Source organism: Crocodylus siamensis, chromosome 15 (genome assembly GCF_052110815.1).
Source record: "Crocodylus siamensis isolate JL-2025a chromosome 15, ASM5211081v1, whole genome shotgun sequence".
Lineage (NCBI taxonomy): Eukaryota > Metazoa > Chordata > Crocodylia > Crocodylidae > Crocodylus > Crocodylus siamensis.
In genome coordinates, this window is record NC_143409.1 from 13,107,120 (window position 1) to 13,128,265 (window position 21,146).

Here is a 21,146-nt window from a genome sequence, read left to right on the forward strand (position 1 = left end):
CTTAAAACTGAAGGGCCTGTAGAAGGGCCCACTTCTCCCATAGAAAAATGTGTCTATTGCAAGAATAAAAAAGAAGTAGAAATGTTTTATAGAAACTTGTTGTTCAGTGGAAATTCACCCTGCAGACCTGGAAATCCTTTGCCAGGCAGGAGAAATATTAACAAGCCACAATTACTTGGCATAATTACCTAGTAACCTGCAAGAAGATATTATTTCTCTGTAGTGAAAAGGTTTTTTCCTTGCAAGTAGTCTGTGTATGCCATGTGAGGTTAGCAAAAAGGCTAAGTGAGTCCTATGATATTATGAACTACCCTCAGCATGAGAACTTCTAGTGATACTGTAGACATTAATAATACGATGCTACTTAAGATCGTATTCATATCATATCATGATCATATGAATATCATATCATATCATGGCTGGAAAAACCCATTCCTAGCCTAAGTTAAAACTTTGTTCTTTTGTCTTCCTTCCACAGCCCCTCTGCCTTTGCAGAGGAAGAGAGCAAGCAAATGATGCACTTCATTGTTTCATGTTATTTTGTAAGCTACCACTCAGCATATTTCAGCTAATGCTGCCTTGTCAGAGCTATAATTTACTTACAGAGGAAGTGTAGTGTATCTTCTCATATGTCAGCCAGTGGCCAATTCTGCAGTAAATCACATCACAGCCTCGCATACAGAGGAGTCCCTTTTAGTGCTTCAGCACTGAGCTGGATAACTTAGCAACAAAAAACCCACCCCATGCCAATTCCCGCTTTGTGAGAGAAGATGGCATCTTCATTGAGGGATGGGGATTGATACCGGAAGATGAATTTGTGTGCTTCGTCAGCAGTGCGAGGGCACAACAGCTCTATCTAATCTATCAATTTCCTCTTTTAAATGGATTATTGGAAAAAGAATAGCTGGGCCTGTTTTGTCAGAGCAGAGGTATGCAGGCTGCTAGCAGGATGCGGGGAAGCTCATGGACTTCTGGACAGACACCATCTTGTTTGCTATGGAAGTGTGACCTGCAGAAAGACATCCTCATTGCTGCTATTTATCAAGGAAGAGAGTTGAGGTAATGGGAAAGGGGAAAAAACCCGGTTTCCCAATTCAGAAGACCAAAGGCCTTTATGGGCAGTATTTCATGGTGCTCAGAGCAGTGTCCAGATTGCAGGCTCTTGGTATAGTGGGCTGCCTGCATAGCAAGGGATAATTTCTGGTCTCTTGCCTAATCCAGACCAGATACCCACAAAAGGTTTGGGTGCAAATGTGCTAAGAAAGGTGGTTGCTGCCAGTGAAACCTGAGGGTGCTTGTACACGTTCTTGACTTTCTCTAGATAAATATATTCTTTGGAGTTTTTTGTCTCTCGCAATGTACCATGATGATTCCCATAACTATTCTGCACATTATGTGTTTCACACTCACAGTTCGTTAATGTGATGTTACAAGTGAAAGACTCTAGATGGCATCTCATAACAGTCTACCCTCCCGACTTTCTCCTACTAAGTTACAGCAGGGGCCAGTTTGGGAATGTAAAGTGTGTCGTGCACGGTGCAACAGTCATATTGTAATAAGCATTAATATTACAATCAATAGAAATGGACCCCCATCCAACTGTCGGGGTCTGGGGGTGGGGACCCCATGCTTGCTGTGGCATGCTCTTACCTGCTCCATTTTCTGGTGCCCAGCACTGCAGTTTTGGGTGCTGTCCCTGAGAACTATACTGGCTCGGTCAATTTGGGGGGTGGGGTCAGACTGTTTTTGCGTTTTGATGCTGTGCAAAATATGCCTCCCTGTATGGCAAGTTCACTCACTTGATGAGAGGTGACTTTATCCATCCCCCACATTCTCCCTCTCTTCCACTGTCCCCCCTTTTCTCTGATTGGCATTTTCAGGCTCAGCTGGCAGTGAACTGCCCTGTCCTGCTGTGGGATGGTATTTTTTGTACCTCACTCGTGACGCATGTTGCAGTGCAAAGCTTTGGGATTCCCAATGCGGGGGTGGGCTGTCCATTGCCAGGCTGACTCACCCTCTACTGGACCCTAATATCATGGAGATTAGAAATGAGACAAATACCTAGCAGATCCCATTTAGGACCCCCAACATGGTATCAAGAAGGTATTGTTTCTTCCTCTGTATTCCTCAGTGTTGTGTGCAGCTCATCCCTGCTACTGTTGAACCAAGGACAAGTTCTGACTGGCCCTGACCCTAAGGATGGACTGGGATATTCTGGCCCCGTGGCTTAGTAGCAGCACGTCCCAAGAGATGTGATTTGTGCTTCATAGCACCTGCAGAGTTTGCCTTGTTTTCTTGCCAGTCATCTGTGCAGCTTCTCCAGGAGAAGCATGAATGGTGTTTCCAGGAGCAGCCATGCCTGTAGGGCTTCTTGGCTAGCTTGGAGGGAAGGGAAATGAAGAGATCCAGATGGAGGCATCATCCCATACTCTTTTCTTCCTGTAGCATTGTACAGCATCACACGTTGCCTTTAATCAACTTGTCTATGTCTCATTCACACATGGCAGATCACTTTATTCTTTGTTCTACAGTGTGGCCGAGGATTTGGAGTAGAGCCCTAGGAATTGCTGTTCTTAGGGCTTCTTTCCATGCAGGAAGCGTGCTTCCTTAACTAATGGGTTTCTATAGCCATATCAGTTATGATGCATTAAGCACTTGAGATTCTCAGGTGGAAAGCACTAGAGAAGTGGAACATGCACTGCTAGCATTGTGTTTTGGTGTGTACAAGTCCAGCTGCCTGGAAAGTGCTGGAGAAGCATCTAAAGTATCTGATTCACTGTAACCCTATGCTTTGTATCCTCACTTATCCTCATGTGAAGTGGATGTAAACCCTAGCCATTCAGACACAGTTGCATTTCACACGGTCCTTGGAAACCCTTTGCTCTGCAGGAATAGATGAATGGGGCTGATCTTTTTAAATCCGTCGTCTACTAAGGTACAGGTGAGGTTGATGAACAAGACTCACAACTTCTTTAGTGTGGAACAAGAGGTAACATTTCCAGTCATAATTAATGCTGCCAACTTGCATCCTCAGCAGGACCTTTGGTTCATCTGATTACAACCTTGATAATATTAGTTGGAGGTGAAACATTTCATTCCATGCCCCACTTATAATGAAATGCGGCTTGATGAAATGCATCCGTGGAGAAAAAAGGAGAGCTTGTAGCAGAGGGAACCGAGCAAGGATAGTGACTCAGTTACATGCGCCAAGCTGAAGGAGCACAGAGTCTGCCTCATTTATCTTAGGAAGAAAGGATTGTCCATTGTGACAAAATCAGTCAGATGTGGAAGGTGAAACACTGAAGGCTCATTACGCTAATTAGTGGCAGTGCTCAGCTGTAGGGAGGCAAGCAGAAGCGGCCAGAGTAATGCCTCAGAATAGCACGTGCCCAAGAGGAAGCATTTTTGCATCATGGATTCATTCATCTATGCCGAAAGGATAAAATCCTACTTCTGCCATCCTGAGTTGGAAGGAGACCTTTAGTGGCATCATTAGTGGTTGGCAGCCAGATGGCACAAGTGTCTCTCAGGAAGATAAGTTCAGCTTTGTGCGCTCATGGTCCAGTACAGACGAGAGGGAAGCAGTGGAAAACTCCACCTTAAAAGCAGAGCAGGAAACCAAGAAGGCACCAGGAGGTCAACTCCACAAGCAGCAAAGAAACAGCAGCCCTTCTGTACCCTTTATGAATCCTTCAGCTGTCCAAAATGGCTAGGAGAAACTGGGCCTTGCCTTTCTACTACTGATGTTTGCCAGCGGAAGAAATTCAGGGTTCGGTGGAATTTTGAGCTGACTTTCCAGCTTTAGTTTCACCATCGAAAGCATGCGATTGCTGAACCACTGTGATAGTCAGGGAGTCTTTGCTGAGAATAAAAACCCATCTAAGAGCAGGGTGTGCCCTACATCTTACATCTAAGATGTACATCTAAGGCACATTAGTCGAGCTGCAGGGGGGCTTTCAGAATTGGAATAACTGGAGTAATTGCAAGCGAGGGTTAAGATGATTAGGATGGTCTTGCACATGTGGGAAGAGGAGTAGAGCTGCAATAGCAGGGCATGTCTCAGGGTAGCAATGAGGTGCACTGGATAGCATGTGGGAGGGGTACAAGGAAGAAAATAGTGAAGGGCTGTGTGTTGAGGTGAGTTAGTTTAACTAGATAAGAGAATCCAGCACAGTGGGCGTCTGCTCTGGCAGGGCTGCAATCCTTCACCTTCATGAGCACTGGGCTTTATTAACACCCCGTCCTTGCCCCCTACATAATAAGAGTGACAGTAAAAAAAAGAACAAGAAAATGCCCAAGGTTTCTCATGTTCTTTTGGTCCAGAAATTGAGGTCTGTATGGTGCATTTTGGAGGCTGGGAAAGAGAGTTATGCTTTTCCCTGAAACATTTAGCATTGCTCACTGTCAGAAAAAATAGTTCTGGACTTATCCATCATGGTGCTTTCAGTCAGAAGGGATGAGTGCAGGTGTCTTGTGGGCTGGGCAGTTTTGTTCATCAGTCACTGTGTACATGCCTTGTGGCTTTTCACCTGTGTTTCATAACAGACAAGTGATAACCTAACTCCTTAATATCCCAGGGCGAGGCAAGAGCAACACTATCACCACTTGTTGGACTAACTGGTAAGAGAACACTTTTCTCCAGAGAGCCCCTCTGGCCAGTTCAATACACACAACTGGATTTCATAAGGAGCTATAACTATCCCACATCCTAGAGGAAAAAGAAATGCTGCAGCAGTGATCCACAGCACTGCAGGAACAAACACCATAAGCATTAGTGTCCTTGATTATAGCTATAGAAAAGGGGATGTTGTCTGCTGTAAACTGGGATAAGGAGCTCTCAACCGATGTCAGGAAGTTTTTCTTCCTTCATCCGTAGCCCTTAGGAACCTCAGCATCTCTAAGATCAGTTCTTGTCCCATCCTGGACCTTCCACAACCCAGGAGTGGCCTGATAACAACATGCTATGCTGCACCTCATCTAAACATATTTAAATCACTTTAAATATAAAAGCTCCCCTGCTTCACGTAGATGCTGTGGCACATGTCCTGTCTGTCACCCTCTGACAGTATGGAAGGATGTGGCATCTCCAGTCTGCTTCTAGTTTCTAACAGAACCTAAATGCTCAGGATTTGGTGCAAATATCTTTCCTGACCGGTATCTAGCTTCATTGTTAATATAAAGTGAACATAATTGTCAGTGGAATCTTCTTTCTGAACATAGCCATGCTAGAGTTGTTTCTTTGTCTCTCTCCCAGTTTTCCTTGCTGCTGAGATGCCTTCCATGCTCATGGGATGGACTTCATAGGCTGCCTGGGTGAAGCTCTGCATCTCTGTACAGGGGCAGAATACCTGACCATTAATCATCCTCAGGCTGAATAATGCAGGCTGGTATACAGATGTCAGCCATCCTGACAGATGTGGATTTGTCCTGATTTTCTTAGACCGCTTTCCTTTCCAATTGTGCAGAATACTCAGAGAGCCCCAGAGTCATCGGGGGACGCTGTGCTACAATGGTGTTGTGTCAGTAGGTGTTGATAATCATGCTGCAGCACCACAACACGACACCACTGTACGGTGACGTAGCACCGTGATGGGGATGTGGAAGTGTCCAATATATCTGTACTGGCCCTTGCTTGAAGGCTTAAAGAGAAGGCTGGCATTAAATCCCAGTCCTCTTAACATCTTCCCCCAGCTTATGAGCAACAGCCTTATTGGTGATGCCGCTTCCTCAGATCTCCGGAGTCTTGTCTCTCTGGAAACACAGTGTCAAAATCTGTCAAGCAGAATAATGGGTTCCTGTTTTCCCTGGTTGTTCTGAGCATTCAGAGTAGCACCACCCCACCACCATAATGCAGATATTCCTTTGTCCTTTTTTGCTTGGCAGCAGCTATTTATAAAGCCCGGCAGGCTGCGTCTGGCCGAGGCTGCCCCATGCTGCTCGAAAGCATCCTGATGTTTGCTTGCATCTACTTCCCTTTATAGATATTCTTATCCCATACCAGCACGGCCGCCTGGTATTCGGATGCACAGTGAATGGTGATGTGGCTCTCTAAATATCAAACACAATGCGTCCCTTTAGATTTGATAGTTTGCAGTGCCCCAGGTACTATTATTATCGGTCCTGACATCATTCACTCGATATGATGGGCCCTGTGTTTCCATTTATCTGTAATGGACAGGAGATTTTGAATCATCTTATCTTTCAACTGCAGCAACATTTTCTCCTTAAAAAGTGACTTCTCTCTCTCTCTCTCCCTTTCCCCATTTCTTGTTTCCTCTCTGTTCAGTGTCTTTCTCTTTTTGCTTTATCCTCGTCCCTTTTCTCTGTATCTCTATCTGTTTCTTTTTGTTTTTCTTTTTTTCCTTCTTTCAATTTACATCTCTCTCTCTCTCTCCCCATTTTTACTTCTCTCTGTCCGTTTTATCCTATTTATGGGCCTCATCCCAAAGTCTACTGGATTCAAAGGAAAGATGTCCAGTCTCTTCCATGGACCTTGGGAGTCACACCCCGGGAGTCTATCAGTCTCTTTTGCCTGCACTCCTCTGTCTATGTGTGTGAAGCTAGAAACCCAAGTGCTTAGTGGCCATGCCTCCACGGTAAAATTTCCCTGGCCAGCAGTGACACCTTTGAGTGACCACAATCCTCTGTATGTGCTGCTTTCTAAAAAAGAAGCAGTGGAGCTCTGTTCACGTGGTGTTTGGGGCAGCTTGTTAGCACTGTTGAATGACAATACCCATTAGCCTACCTGTGGTACTATTTGGATGTGAGTTCAGCAAGCAGTCTGGAGGGCACAGCGCATTGTGCTTGAGGTTGCTGCTGTTGGGTTTAGTAAGTTTACAGTGTAGGACATGGCTTTCTTTAGAGAGAGAGAGAGATCATTTAAATCAAGACAGCTGATACTGAGTGTTTCTGGGACTCACTGAAGAAAGCTCGAAGTAGAAATAGTTTCTATATTTGTCCATTGCCATTGCACATGCATAGTCATTGGCAGACCCATGCTGATCCCAGATGTGTTACTAAGAGCATAGGCTGTCCGTGCTCTAATTCCTGAGGACATGCTGCTGCAAAGCTCAGCATGAGTATGTTCAATACCTGTGTCCGTGCCACCCCCTAGACCTTGCTTTCATTTTTCTAGCTGCTCTCAGGCTTGAAGATTTCCAGGATGCCTAAGGGCTTGTCTACACTTGAAAATAAATGCAGTTTAGGGCAGGGCATGAATTTCAAGCTCAAGGCTGTGTGACTTTCAAGTATATGCACAAGAGTCCACAAGTGGCCGGTAGTGCACTGTGGAATAGGAGCACCTTGTCCCTTCGGAGCTTAACTCACTTTTAAAGAAGCAAACTTGGGAGCTGTTGTCAAACAATTGCTTGTGCATGCGTGTGTTACAAGTTCAGGGAACAGTCTTGCTCAATTCTGTCTTTTCCTATAACACGTTGCCCCATCCTGCTGGAAGAATGAAGAGAAATTTGACAAGGTCATGAGAGGGCCAAGTCAGTATGTGCTGAAAAGTGATGCATCATAGATTTCATGGATTTCATAGATATTTAGGGTCAGAAGGGACCTCGGAAGATCATCGAGTCTGACCCCCTGCCCCTAGGCAGGAAAGAGCACTGGGGTCAGATGACCCCAGCCAGATGTTTGTCCAGTCTCCTCTTAAAAACCTCCAGGGTAGGGGAGAGCACCGCCTCCCTTGGACGCCTGTTCCAGATTCTGGTTACCCTTACCGTAAAGAAATTCCTCCTAATGTCCAGTCTGAATCTGCTCTCTGTCAGTTTGTGGCCATTGTTTTTAGACCACAACAGGTCATTCAGGTAGCTTTGTGGGCACCAGGATCCTTTGCACGGGCAATAATGCCCATTGTAAATATTAAGCCAAATGTCATTGTGAAATCATTTTTTTTCATTACATCCATTCACAAAAGCAGCAAGGTAGCAGGGGTGGAGAATCTCTTTTCTTCAGACCCCTTCTTATTCTGTTTGGGGAAAAAAGGCCTTTGTGTAAGTTCTCACTCCTGCTTTTTTATGAGTGTCACGGAGTCACAGAGGTGCCCCGTGACTGTGAGGGTGATTGGCAGAGCTGCCAATCACCCAGGCAGCCCAGGTGCCTGGTTGCCAGGGGCAACCAGGTGGTCACATGGCCGGAAGGGGGCAGGGCCAGGCCTTTATAACCAGCTTAGGCCAGAGCCTGAGACACAGTTTCCTTCTGGCTGCCGCAGGAGCAGGAGCTCTGCGGCTCGAGCTGAGTGGCCTGAGTGGGTGGTTGCAGCCTTACCCCACTAACAGGCTGCGATGATGCAGGGAACAAGATCACCCTGACTGCAGGTAGGACTGAGAGCCCAGGCAGGGCTTGGAGTTATTGTTGGGCATGTGGAGCCTCTGTTTATGTTGTAGCCAGATGGCTTGAGGTTATGTTGCAGTTTACACCGGAGGACCGGGTGAGGCTGTAGGGGAGTGAGGAGGCCTCAGGGGAGCTCCCCAACAGCTTGGGGGTTCCCAGTGCCCAGTTGAGGCACAGTGCCAGGGGCACTATTGTTGGTGCTGCAGGGCACCATCCTGTGCCAGGGAGGCGCGGTGTGCGGGGTTACAGACCCCAGCCCATAAGGGCGGTGTTTAGCCCTGGAGCGGGGCAGAGACAGGGCGCAAGAGGCGCGGAGTCAGCCCCGAGAGGGCAAGGCCCCGGAGCGGGGCAGAGACAGGGCGCGGGGTGCGTGGCGTGTTGGCCCCAGCGTGGGGAAGCCCAAAGGGGCGAAGCGCAGGGAGTGCGGTAGAGACCCGAGGGGCGCGGCCCCAGAGAGGGGCCGAATAGCCAGGCCTAGCTAGCCACCCAAGGGCGCCGAGACTAGGGCGGCGATAGCGCCGGCCCAAGGGCGCCGAGACTAGGGCGGCGATAGCGCCGGCCCAAGGGCGCCGAGACTAGGGCGGCGATAGCGCCGGCCCAAGGGCGCCGAGACTAGGGCGGCGATAGCGCCGGCCCAAGGGCGCCGAGACTAGGGCGGCGATAGCGCCGGCCCAAGGGCGCCGAGACTAGGGCGGCGATAGCGCCGGCCCAAGGGCGCCGAGACTAGGGCGGCGATAGAGCTAAGGCTAGCGCGGCGAGAGCAGCCTAGCTAGCCACCCAAGGGCGCCGGGACTAGGACGGCGATAGCGCCGGCCTAAGGGCGCCGAGACTAGGGCGGCGAGAGACCCGAGATCCGGGCAGAGGGACCGAGCCGGCCCAAGGGCGCCGAGACCAGGGCGGCGGTAGAGCCGAGATCTGGGCGGAGGGAGCGTGCCGGCCCAAGGGCGCTGAGACTAGGGCGGCGAGAGCGTGCCGGCCCAAGGGCGCCGAGACTAGGGCGGCGAAACGCTCCAGTTCCAAGGAGAGCCGGCGATTAGCCAGGCGCCGGCTAGAACCCGGCCCAGGGGGCGCCGGTAGTGAGCGGCGCTGGCGAGCCGACCCAGGAGGCGCCAGCAAGTAGCTGGGCGCCAGCGTGACAGGCCCAGGGCGCGGGGAACGGGCTAGAGATTGGGGCCCGACCCAAGGAGGCGCCAGGTGGGCGAAGAGCCCCGGTGCCCGAGAGTGAGAACAAGGGCACCCGAGGGGCGAGGGACCATACAAGCGTCCCTCAGAACAGCTGCGAGGCTTGGGGCGTGCTGAGGGGGAGGCTTGGAGGCACGCATTGCCCTTAAGGCAGGACACATATCGAATCCCCAGTCTGGGATAGGGACGAACAACAAGACCGTCCATTAGGGAAACTGGCAGCCTCCACATTATATATTTAACCATCAAAGTTGTGGCGGGCGAGGTTCTGAGGGTGCTACGTCACCCTAAAGTGACGGTAGGCGGCGCTAGGGAGCTCACGGCGCCCCTAGCGCGTGCTCCCTCACAATGAGTTAAAGTAGAAATCCTGCAGCACCTCTTACAGCCTCACTAGGCGTTACTGAAGAGGAAGAGTATTTTTCTTCCTTCTCTGGCAGCAAATCCACAGGTCCATACTAAAGGCCTCTGCTCAGTCACAGAGATGATTCTGTCTACACTAACACCAGTGGGTCTTGCAGCTAAAAAGTCACATCTAAAACCCCTGATGGAACCACATCTGAAACCTTGCCTAGACCAGTAAAAGGAATAAGACCGATCCTGCCTAGATTTTTTTCACGGAAATTATACTACCTCAAAATTCAGTCTAGATTAAGAAGATTTCTGTCTACTTAGAGGTGGAAAGCAAGGCAGTCATTTAGCAGAACACAGATCCAGACCCAACACCAGAACAACAGAATTGCAATGTAGCTAGGTTTACTGTAAGGCAACACATCTGATTGAAGCTGTAAGAAATAGGGAATTGTAGATAATCTCTACAGAAATATGCAGATAAATTTGCCTTTGCATGTTGGAATTCTTTTCAGAGGCAAATGTTTTCATCATTTTCTTTGAGTTTCAGCTAGTCCCAGCCATGGTGGTAAGGAGTTCTGCTAATTCCTCTGAGGGGGAAAGACACGCAAAGCATTTAAAGCAAATCTACTAGCTTGGAACTGCGTGGTAACAAATGCCTTTGGTTTGAGAAGTGAATTTCATTAAATCCTGGCAAACGCACAAAAGCCAGTCTCGGCTTCCCGCTCCCTTTATTTGCTATCAGTACTTAAGATCAGCTTAATATTTTACCTTCACCCTTGGCTGCAAAGCATAACGGACAAAACCCTTATCTGTGAATGTCATCGCTATTAGGAGAGGGAGAGAAAAAAGGAAAGAACCAGAGAATAAGGATGGCATGAAACTTGCAGTTCCTAAAGTAAATAGGCTTTTACAGTAAAATGGAAAAAAAAATCATCATATAATTTAATTAAGGCGCTACTACTCCCCAAGAGCAGTGAGTACAGAATAGTAGACAGCAGGGCTAATATTTAGAAATGGTTTAAAGGAATAAAGATGGCAATCATTGAAGAGAGGTGATCAAACTTTGGTGTGCCATCTCCCATCTCCTACCCCTTTCACATGCCCCTGCATCTTGGCTACATTTTACCTGATGTGCTAATGGAAATGCACTTTCTCCACTGATCTAAAAAATAAATAAGTACACTAAAAAAGGACTTTTTTTAACAGAACATTCACTACTGCTATTGAGATAAGCATACAGAAGTTAGTTGTGATTGGTATGAATATGGTAGGATCAGATTAGCATGAACCTGGATCAGAGGAAAGCCACAGTTTGTATTACAGCAACACAAACCATGAGTTGAAGTCTCAGAGTGAAATTCGTGTTGGGAGTGAGGGTGTTCTGAACTGAATGAATTCACTGTGGAAAAAAATGTACCCGCATCTATGTATTAAAACAGTAGTGTATAAAACTCTTCTCCTTTCGCCTGAATCTCTTCAGCAGTATTTTGCAAGTGAAGCCTTTTGTACTCGGAGGCAAAATGGATAGATTCTGTAGTTGCAAGACACAAAGTCTGAGACTGTGTTACATTTTCCATTTAGGCTGGATGCACCTTTCCCTTTAGGTCATTATGTTAGATATGTGGAAGACTTTTCTAATTATGAGGGCAGCTAAATTACAGTTTACTCTGAGAAGCTACAAAATCTCCATCCATTCCATTTTTTTTTTATAGGTTTTCAGTTTTCTGTCAGAAAACACAGAAACAAATGTTAGCTTTAGCTTGGTTTAAAATTAATCTCTGAATCTGCCTAAGCAACTGCTGTTCTTTATTAGGAATAGCAACTCACTTGTGTTAAAACTCCTACCTGGCCTGGGCTTCTATTTTGGTCTACGTCTCCCATCGTGCACCTTGACATTTTAGCTGCAGGAAGAGGCCTGGGCAGCTCAGGTAAACACTAGCCAACGTCAGTCCAACCCAAGCTGAAAGGTTTTGATTCGTGAACACTGAAAATGTAAAACCAAAATATTTCTGAGTATCTTTTGGAAGTTTTCATTCCATAAAAAGCCTTGCTGGTTTGATTTTGGATGGTCCAGGATGAAAATCAATGTGGAAGTATTGGAATTTCCCCTGGGATGGAAACTCTATTTCTTTTCTCTTTTTTTAATCATTGCTGCACATTGACTTAAGTAGACAGTAGGAGGGCAGGAACTGACCCTTAGTTTTACCTGGTCTCTGGGGATGAAACTATGAAGTAAGGGCAGGTCGATGCAGTTGACTGAGTACAGTGTGGATCCAGATCTATTTAGAGGAGGCCTGGTAGCCAAGCATTTTATATCTGGGGAGTAATATAGCTGTTAATTTTAGTCAAGCTACCTATGTAAGGAAGATCAAGAAGGTAAGACGATGGATAACTTTATTTGATGGGTTGTTAATAAACATGACATCAGGTTGCCAAGTTTTTATGTAAAAGTTTTTCAGCTGTAGTTATACACCAGCAAATTTTGACTTCTGGGGCATCAGCCATGACAAATACTTTGCAACTTAGAGAATGGGTTCATTTATTCATAGATTTATAGATTGTAAGGGGCTGCAAGGGACCTTGCAAGATCAACAGGTCCAGCCCCCCCCACCGCAGGCAGGAAAAATAATTAGGGTTAGGTGACCCTAGCAAGGTGACTGTCCAGTCTCCTTTTGAAGATTTCCAGGGTAGGTGATTGCACCACCTCTGGGAGGAGTTTATTTCACGGTCTGGACACCCTAACTGTGAAGGAGTTTTTCCTAGTGTTAAGCCTGAAACAGTCTTCCAGGAGTTTGTGGCCATTACTCCTGTTTTTTCTCAAGGGCGCCCTGGTGAACACTTGTTCATTGAGCTCTTACTGTATTCCCCTGATATAGCAGTAAGCTGCTACCAAGTCTCCTCTCAGCCTTCTCATTTTTAGGCTGAATAGACCCAGGTCCCTCTGCCTTTTCTCACATGGCTTGCCTTGCAAGTCCCTGAACATATGGGTGGCTCTTCTCGGGACTCTCTCAGGCTTTTCCACATCCTTGTTGAAGTGCGGTGCCCAGAACTGGATGCAGTACTTCAGCTGTGGTCTCACTAGTGCTGAATAAGGCAGAAGAATCACTTCCTTGGTTTTGCTTGTGATGCATTGGTTGATGCATGCCAGAGTATTATTTGCCCTGCTGGCTACAGCATCGCACTGCTGGCTGATGTTCATACTATGGTCTGTTATTATCCGTAGGTCCCTTTCAGCTGTGGTGCTAGTCAGTTTGGCTCCATCAAGTATGTTGGGGATTGTTCATCCCCAGATGGAGTGCTTTACACTTCTCAATGTTGAACTTCATCTGGTTGTGATCTGCCAAACTTGCCAGCCTGTCTGGGTCTGCCTGTATCTGCAGCTTATTTTCAAGTGTGACCACGCTCCCTCATAACTTGGTGTTGTCTGTGACCTTGGACAGTGAGCTCTTCACCTCTACATCCAAATCATTGATTAAGGTATTGAAAAGCACTGGACCAAGCATGGACCCCTGATGGACACCACTGGCCACTTCTTGCCAGGACAACACATATCCCTGGGTCCCACCATGCAGTCAGCTTCCTGCCCCCGTGACTGTTGAGCAGTTCAGCCCACAATCCTTCAATTTTCCTGTGAGAACATCATGGGATACCAGATCAAAGGCCTTTTGGAAGTCTAGGTATACAATGTCGACCTCCTCTCTCCTAACCAGGTGGTGAGTTATCTGGTCATGGAAGGAGATGAGATTGGTAAGACAAGAGCTGCCTGCAATGCAGCCATGCTGGCTGTTATTCAGAATCCTACCTTCTGCAAGCATATCACGCAGAGACTACTTGAATCCTAATTTTTTCCCAAGATTTTCACTGGGATAGAAATTAAGCTAATTGGCCTATTGTTGCCTGGGTCCTCTCTCCTCCACTTCTTGAAGATGAGCACAACATTAGCTCTCTAGCCCTGCCAACTGTAACCTCGCATTGTCGGCCCATGTTCATCCTGGAGTCAATAATGACTCCAAGATCCCTTTCTGCCTCCGTGCTCTCAAGAAGGGAGTTTCCTATCTTATAAGTGTGCTGCTGGTTACTACTGCCCAAGTGCAGCACCCTGTACTTGTTAGTATTAAAACCCATCCTGTTTTTGCTATCCCACCCCTGTAACCTATCCAGGTCTTGCTGCAGTCTTTCCCTCCCTACTAGTGTGCTCACCTCACCCCAAATTTTGGTATCATCAGCGAATTTAAACAGACTTCTTTTCACCCCATCATCCAAATCACTGATAAAGAGATTGAACAGCACGGGCCCAAGGACCGAGCCCTGGGGGACTCCGCTGCCCATTTTCCCCCAGGTCGAATATGACCCATCCACCACCACCCTCTGAGTACGACCCTTGAGCCAATCTTCAATCCATCTGACTGTGCAGGCATCAATGCCACAGTCACTTAATTTTTTAATGAGGATGGGGTGGGAGACGGTGTCAAAGGCCTTGCTGAAGTCCAGAAAGACTACATCCACGGCGACACCCGCATCCATTGCCTTAGTGACCTGATCATAAAAGGCAATCAGGTTGGTCTGACATGACCTGCCCCTAATGAAACCGTGCTGGTTGCCCTTGAGCATCATCCCTGAAGCTGGCCCATAACAGATGTGCTCCTTGATGATCTTCTCAAAGAGTTTCCCTAGGATTGAGGTAAGGCTGATGGGCCTATAGTTGCTCGGGTCCTCCCTCCTCCCTTTTTTAAAGATGGGGACCACATTGGCTATCTTCCAATCATCTGGCACCTGGCCCGAGCACCATGAGTGCTCATAAAGCCATGCCAAAGGCCCTGCAATAATCCCTGCTAGCTCCCTCAACACCCTGGGGTGGAGAGCATCTGGGCCCGCTGATTTGAACATGTCCAGCCCCTCCAGAAGTTCTCTAACCCGGTCCTCCCTAACCTGAGGTCTGGAGGTGTTCCCCTTGAGTCTGTCTTGCATCGTGGTGGGGAAGTCCCAGTCCCTGCACAAGTTGCTCCCATTCCCAGTTGCTGGCAGCCGTGCCAAGGCAGCCCTTGCAGCCCAGTGCCAGGGGCTGTGTCTGGATGGATGGAGGTCTCAGTGGTGCAAGGGAAGGGAGCACCAGTTGGGGCTGAGGTGGGAAGCTTCAGGGTATGACACATCCCCACTATTGTATGGTAATAGGCTATGCTACTATGCATGAACAAGGTAACTGAATTGCAAAGGAAGGGGGGCTCTGATTAGCGCAATAGTGAAAGTGGAATGGATCTTGTGATGTTGCCAGAAACCCCAAGATGGCATCAGAGCCTTGTTTTTCTACATAAAAAATATAAAACACTCATGATGAAGCCTACTATTGCTTTCTCTCAGGCCTCCATTGCCTCTGCTCTTTGCCAACAGGCCCTTTCCCTCCAAGAATCTTCCATCAAGCACTGGCTGTGCTGAGCCTTTGAGTACAACATCATCTACCTAGGGAAATTTGAGGCAGTATGTAGCAATTGTGAGATCTCATTCACTGTACTCTTTTTCCATATGTTCTTTAGTTGGGGGACTGGAACAATCTAGGAGTTGTGGTTGAATGCCATGCAACACTTAGAATATATACCCTCAAGCGCATGTTAGTCCTACTTTGCCAGGCCAACATAAGTGTTTTTCATTATATGTCAATGATTTGAACATGGTGGGGCCCTACCACAAACTCAGATCTGATGAGGGTCCAACTCCTGAACTTTATCACAGTTTCCAAACGGCAATTCCAGTTTGAGCAAAGCCTCTATGTCAAGTGAGAGCCTTTCAGATTAAAACAAAGTGACCACTCGTATTTGCATAATCACATAAAAATATTTAACAGTCCTCCACGCAGCCAAACATCTGGCACAATCTTGCATTTGTTATAGAAACAAAACTAAAACATTCAATAGCTAAGGCAAGACTCTTTTTTTTTTTTGGTCCACTCTGGGGGTGGGAATGCTTAGATTTTATTAATATTTTACCTTCAGGTCAAACTTTCATTTAAAGCCACGTGTTTTGAATAACAGTGCAGTGTAGCATGAAGATCTTATTGCTTTGTGCTTGAGATGGCTCCATTTCTCAAGAGTTGTGGAAGTGGTAAATGAAATATCTAGCTATTTCATGTAGATGCCTACAAATATTCAGAATGGTCTGAGAGATTCGTTAGGCCAAGTGGAAGACAAGGTAGATTTGCACCTTATCTGATAATGAAAATAGATGGCTTTATCTAGTGTATTCATGCAGTTCTGAACTTGGTATTTTAAGAAGGATGTAGAGAAACTGGAGAGAATTTGGAGGTGAATGACAAAGATAATAGAGCTGGAACTCAAACTCTATGAAAAAAGGCTGAGAGAAATTAGGTATGTTCAGTTTGAAGGAAAAGAGCCTAAGGGGGCATATGATAGCAGTTTTAAAATATTTGTGAGGCTGTCATAAAGAGGAGGTGGAGCAACTGTTTTCCCAGGCCACAGAAGGCAGGAAACCAAGGAACGGGCTTAAATTTCAACAAAGCAGATATAGATTAAATCTGTTAGGACAATATGACAATGCTGGCAAAGAAAGGTTTGGAATCTCCTTCACAGGAGGTTTTCAAGAGGCTGGATAAGTATTTGTTTGCTTTTGGAAAAGTGCATTCAACATTTATTCTGGGAGTTGGACTAAATTACTCTTGAGGTCCCTTCCAACACCTACGATTATGATTTGAACTAATTACAATGAGAATGGTCCCCTAAGCTGGGTTTGAAAACCCACTCTTTATGCCATCTCACGTGATACAGACTTTATAGGCATTTTAGAATACTAGAAAAGGTCTTGGGCCTGTTTATCATATGTGCTTGTGTAAAGCGATGCTAAAGTAGTTATTGTAACTCCAACTGTGCAGGTCCTGGGGGGAAGAATAAAAACTGTAGAATTGTTTAAAATAAGCTTTTGTGGAGTTTTAACTCACTCAAGCACTTCTCTAAAATCTAGCTATTTATGCATTCACATCGCATTCACATCACAGCAGGTAAGTGGGCCCCTAGTGCAGGGCCTATCCAGAAATGGGGGCTCTGATGGATCTACTCAATGGCTTTTCTAATTTAAATTGTTTTTTTTTTGTGGTTCCAGCCACCGGTGCTCCTTGAGTGGGGATGACCTGAACAGACAGTGGCTGGCTCCCAGCCCCCTGCTTCATCCAACCATTTATCACAGCAAGGGCTTCCTCTATTACCTGCGCAGCATTGACCGGGCTCCACTGGTGAGTCTCTTTCATCCTCTTCGGTGTCAGTCACTTGTACCCGGCTTCTAGAAAGGTTTCTTTCATTTTACAATCCCGATCCCAATGAATTGGGGTCTCCAGTATTTTTGTGCTATGGGCATGAGGGAGTGCTTGGAGACCTTTGCTTTACTGAGTAGCTACTGCCTCAGATCCATTGAACCAGTAACCCCATATTTTGAGGCTACTGCCCTGCCTGGACTACCAATCTGTGCCTAAGCTTCTCCACTTGTACAATGTGGATAACGATACTCATCTTTCATGAAGCTGTTATTGGTTCTAACATGAACACATCTGTAACAGTGTAAAATTTTGTCAGCCATTATTGTTACTAAAATCATTATTGGCATGTAGCATTTCTGGTACATTAGAGAGAGGAGTTTGCAAAGATTTCTCATCTAACCAAGCATTTACACGTCCAGTTGTGGTAACTACCTGTGGCTTTAGCCTGCACAAGACCGAGTCCAGCACAACAGAATTGAGTTCAGCTCAGGTGTCTACAGCCCATGTAGAAAGGGCTTGAATGTGAACAACATCGTAAGAGCCAGCATCAAAAAAAAAAAGAAGACCAAACTTACATTCTTCCCTGGGGAAGGGAACCTCTTCATCTCCTTTCAGGGAGGGCAATTATGAATGGTGAAGAAACTGCTATGCTTGCATGTGGATTAAGCTTGCAATAAGTAAAGTGAGGATGTTTACTTTCGCAGTGACAGCTCCTAATTGTGGGGAAAAAAAGATTTGTGTGAAAAAAAAATCAGACAAGTGGAAAACTTGTTTAAAAATATAAAATAACATTGATCAGCCATAAACATGACAACATGCTTCTGACTCCAACTGTGACAATGTGAAAGGCAGCTGAGACTCGGGATAATAAAGTCATTGAATAGACCATTCTTTCATCATTGCCTAGTAGTCTGATATCAAAGTCAGAGCAAAAGACCACTGTGTCACTCAGTCTGATTTTAGACCTGATTGGACAAATTGTTGTAACTCTCTGCTCACCTTTATGACCTGATGAAGGATGTCTTGCAATCATATGACTCCCTTGCCCATTCTGCCTTTGTTAGTCTGGACATTTTGGGGGGAAATTTACTTTTAGAAAATGGATGTTTCCATTTTGGGGGCAATGCAAACTAGTAAGAAGGTTGCAATCCAAAAAAAAATCCCATTCTCCTGGAGGCTGTGTTGAATCCACCTTGTACAGGAAGAAGGCCCAGAAGAACATGTCCAAGACCTCTGAGGGAAAAGCAGAAGAGGTTCAAAGTGTTCAAGTGCAGACTCAGACTGACAGGCAGGCGGCAGCAGCCCTATCTGGGGAGTGCATAGGGAGAGACAATCTATATACAGGGGCAGTCGCAAAGTGAAAGAGCTTCCTTCCTGGCTTGATGAAAGAAGGCCAGATGGAGATGAAAAGGTCTGCAGTCTTCCTATCAGCATACCCTTCCTCCATCGCACAAGTATCAAGCTTCTGCAGACATGGGGAGCCAGAGGGAGTCCAGCCCCTTAGAGGCTCAGTTACAAGTTCTCAATCCTTTTCTGTGTGTGGTGCTGCAGGGGGTTATCCCTATTTACTCTCACCCCTACCTTTCTCTCTGTTTCTCCGTGCTGTTTCTTCCTTTTTCTCTCTAACTTATCTGCAGTTTTGTCCCATTCCCACGATGGTCATATCCAGGGACCTGCAAGCCCAGTGCAGGTTGTCAGTGTTCCTGACTGAAGACAGGCTATTGATTAGGTTGTCTCCCTTGCTCTCTGCCTGCATGACAGGCTGTTGGTAAACTGATTTTTCTCTGCCTTTGAAGCATGCATTGATTTTAGTTTACACAGTCTCAAAAATACCTTTTCCTGATTCCAGAAGTAAGTTAGGTTTTTTTTTTTTTTGTTCCAGGACCCTGTGGATTCAAGTTCACTGATAGCCAAATGATTTCTATGAAGTGATTTAGTCTCATTTATCCTGGAGACGTGAGAGCAGATTCTTCAAAGCAGAGAATAGGCAACTTGAAGGAGAAAGGGAAAGACCTTTAAAGCCAACAGGCTTTCAAACCAAAACCAGTTTAATTGGCTGCTTCTCCTATAGAAAACAATAGGCTAAATTTCTCTCCGTCTCTCTCTCTCTCTCTCTCTCTCTCACGTGAGTGCACATAGGTATGCACACACACATGCACTCACTCACACTCCCTCCAAAGAAGAGGCCTCGGCCTCTACTTTTGGTGCATCAGGATCTGCATTTCATTGCTCCAGTCATTGTGGAATTGTGAGTGGCACAATGTGCAGCACTGATGGAGGGATTTGGTCCAATCTAGACATGAACTTTTTTATGAAATTATGAATGATATGATCGTCATGGGGGACTTCAACTTCCCTGACATCTCTTGGGATGAGCACACAGCCAAATCTGACAGGTTGCATAGCTTCCTCACATGCATTGAAGACCTCTACCTAACCCAGGAGGTCTATGGGCAGCTCAGGGGAGAGGCATTGCTTGATCTGGTCCTGACCAATGGGGAGGACCTAGTGAGTGATCCGTGGATTGAGGGGTAGCGGAAGTCCTTAACTTTGGGAAGGCTGACTTTTGAACTGGTAGAATTGGTCAGTCAGGCAATTAGAGGCCATACCACCCCCAGAAAAGGGAGTACACAAAGAATGATCATTTCTTAAAAATGTAATCCTTGAAGCACAGGGCAAAGCCGTACCATCTCACAAGAAATGCAGTCAATGGGCAAGGAAGCCCCCATGACTGAATAAGGAACTCTTGGACCTTATTAAGCTCAAAAGGGTAGCCTACACCAGCTGGAAAACAGGAAGCATTACCAAAGAGGATTACTCTGCACTTGCCCATGCCTGTTGAGAGCAGTCGAGAAAAGCCAGGGCACAAACTGAACTTAGGGTAGCTACAGGAATCAAAAAGTCCTTCTTCAGATATGTGGGAAGTTGGAAGAAGAACAAGGATAGCATTGGGACCCTGAGAGATTCAATGGGGCATCTGACTTCCAATGCCCAAAAATGGGCCAATCTCCTAAATGACTTTTTTGCATCAGTTTTTTACCCTTCCAGGAGGATCACACTGTAAAGAACAACACAAATCAATCTGGGAATGGGTGATGGGCCTAAAATTGATGCGGATCGGATGAGGGAATACCTTGAGAAACTGGGCTTTCGCCAGTCTGTGGGCCCAGATGGAATGCACCGAAGAGTCTTGAAGGAGCTGGCAAACATCACTGCATTCCCCCTTGGCAGAGATATTTGTAAAATCATGGCACTCGGGTGAGGTCCCATATGACTGGAAAAAAATCAGCCATGGTCCCTATGTACAAGAAAGGGAGGAGGGATAACCTGGGGAACTATAGACCAATCAGTCTTACATCCATCCCTGGAATAATCCTGGAGAAAATTGTCAAGGGATCCATCAAAACCAGACAAGCTTCTGAATGCCAGCTAACATGGCTTTGTGACTGGCAGGTCATGCCTAATAAACTCATCTCCTTCTATGACCAGATAACATGTGCCCTGGACAAGGCAGATGACATGGATGTCATATATCTGGACTTTAAGAAGGCCTTTGACCTAGTTCCCCATGATGTCCTCATGGTTAAGCTGGAGAACTGTGGCCTTGATCATCATACGGTCTGATGGCTAGGCAACTGTTTACGGGGTTGGACCCAAGGAGTACTAGTTGAAGGGAGCAAATCAACGTGGCGCAGGGTGACCAGTGGAGTCCCTCAGGGCTTGGTACTTGGGCCAGTACTCTTTAACGTCTTCATCAACCATCTAGATCTGGGAGTCAGATGTGTACTGGCCAAGTTTACGGCCGATTATCAAATTATGGGGGAGGGCGGTCGCACTGCAGGACAGGCTATGATGACAGGCTGAGAGCTATGGGACTCTTCAGCCAGGAACAGCGCAAGCTCAGGGGTGATCTGGTGGTCACCTATAAGTTTGTCAGGGGTGCTCACCAGGATCTGGGGGAACGTCTGTTCACCAAAGCGCCCCAAGGGATGACACGGTCAAATGGTCACAAACTGCT

At 46.5% G+C, this 21,146-nt stretch overlaps 1 protein-coding gene across 1 annotated transcript in view; it reads left to right on the top strand.

Moving 5' to 3' along the window:
* AGBL1 (AGBL carboxypeptidase 1) overlaps positions 1-21,146 on the top strand; it is a 411,668-nt gene that overhangs the window by 208,640 nt on the left and 181,882 nt on the right. Inside the window, exon 19 of the mRNA XM_090028682.1 lies at positions 16,978-17,107. Coding sequence (XP_089884808.1) covers positions 16,978-17,107 — 130 coding nt within the window. The remainder of the gene's footprint in view (positions 1-16,977; positions 17,108-21,146) is intronic.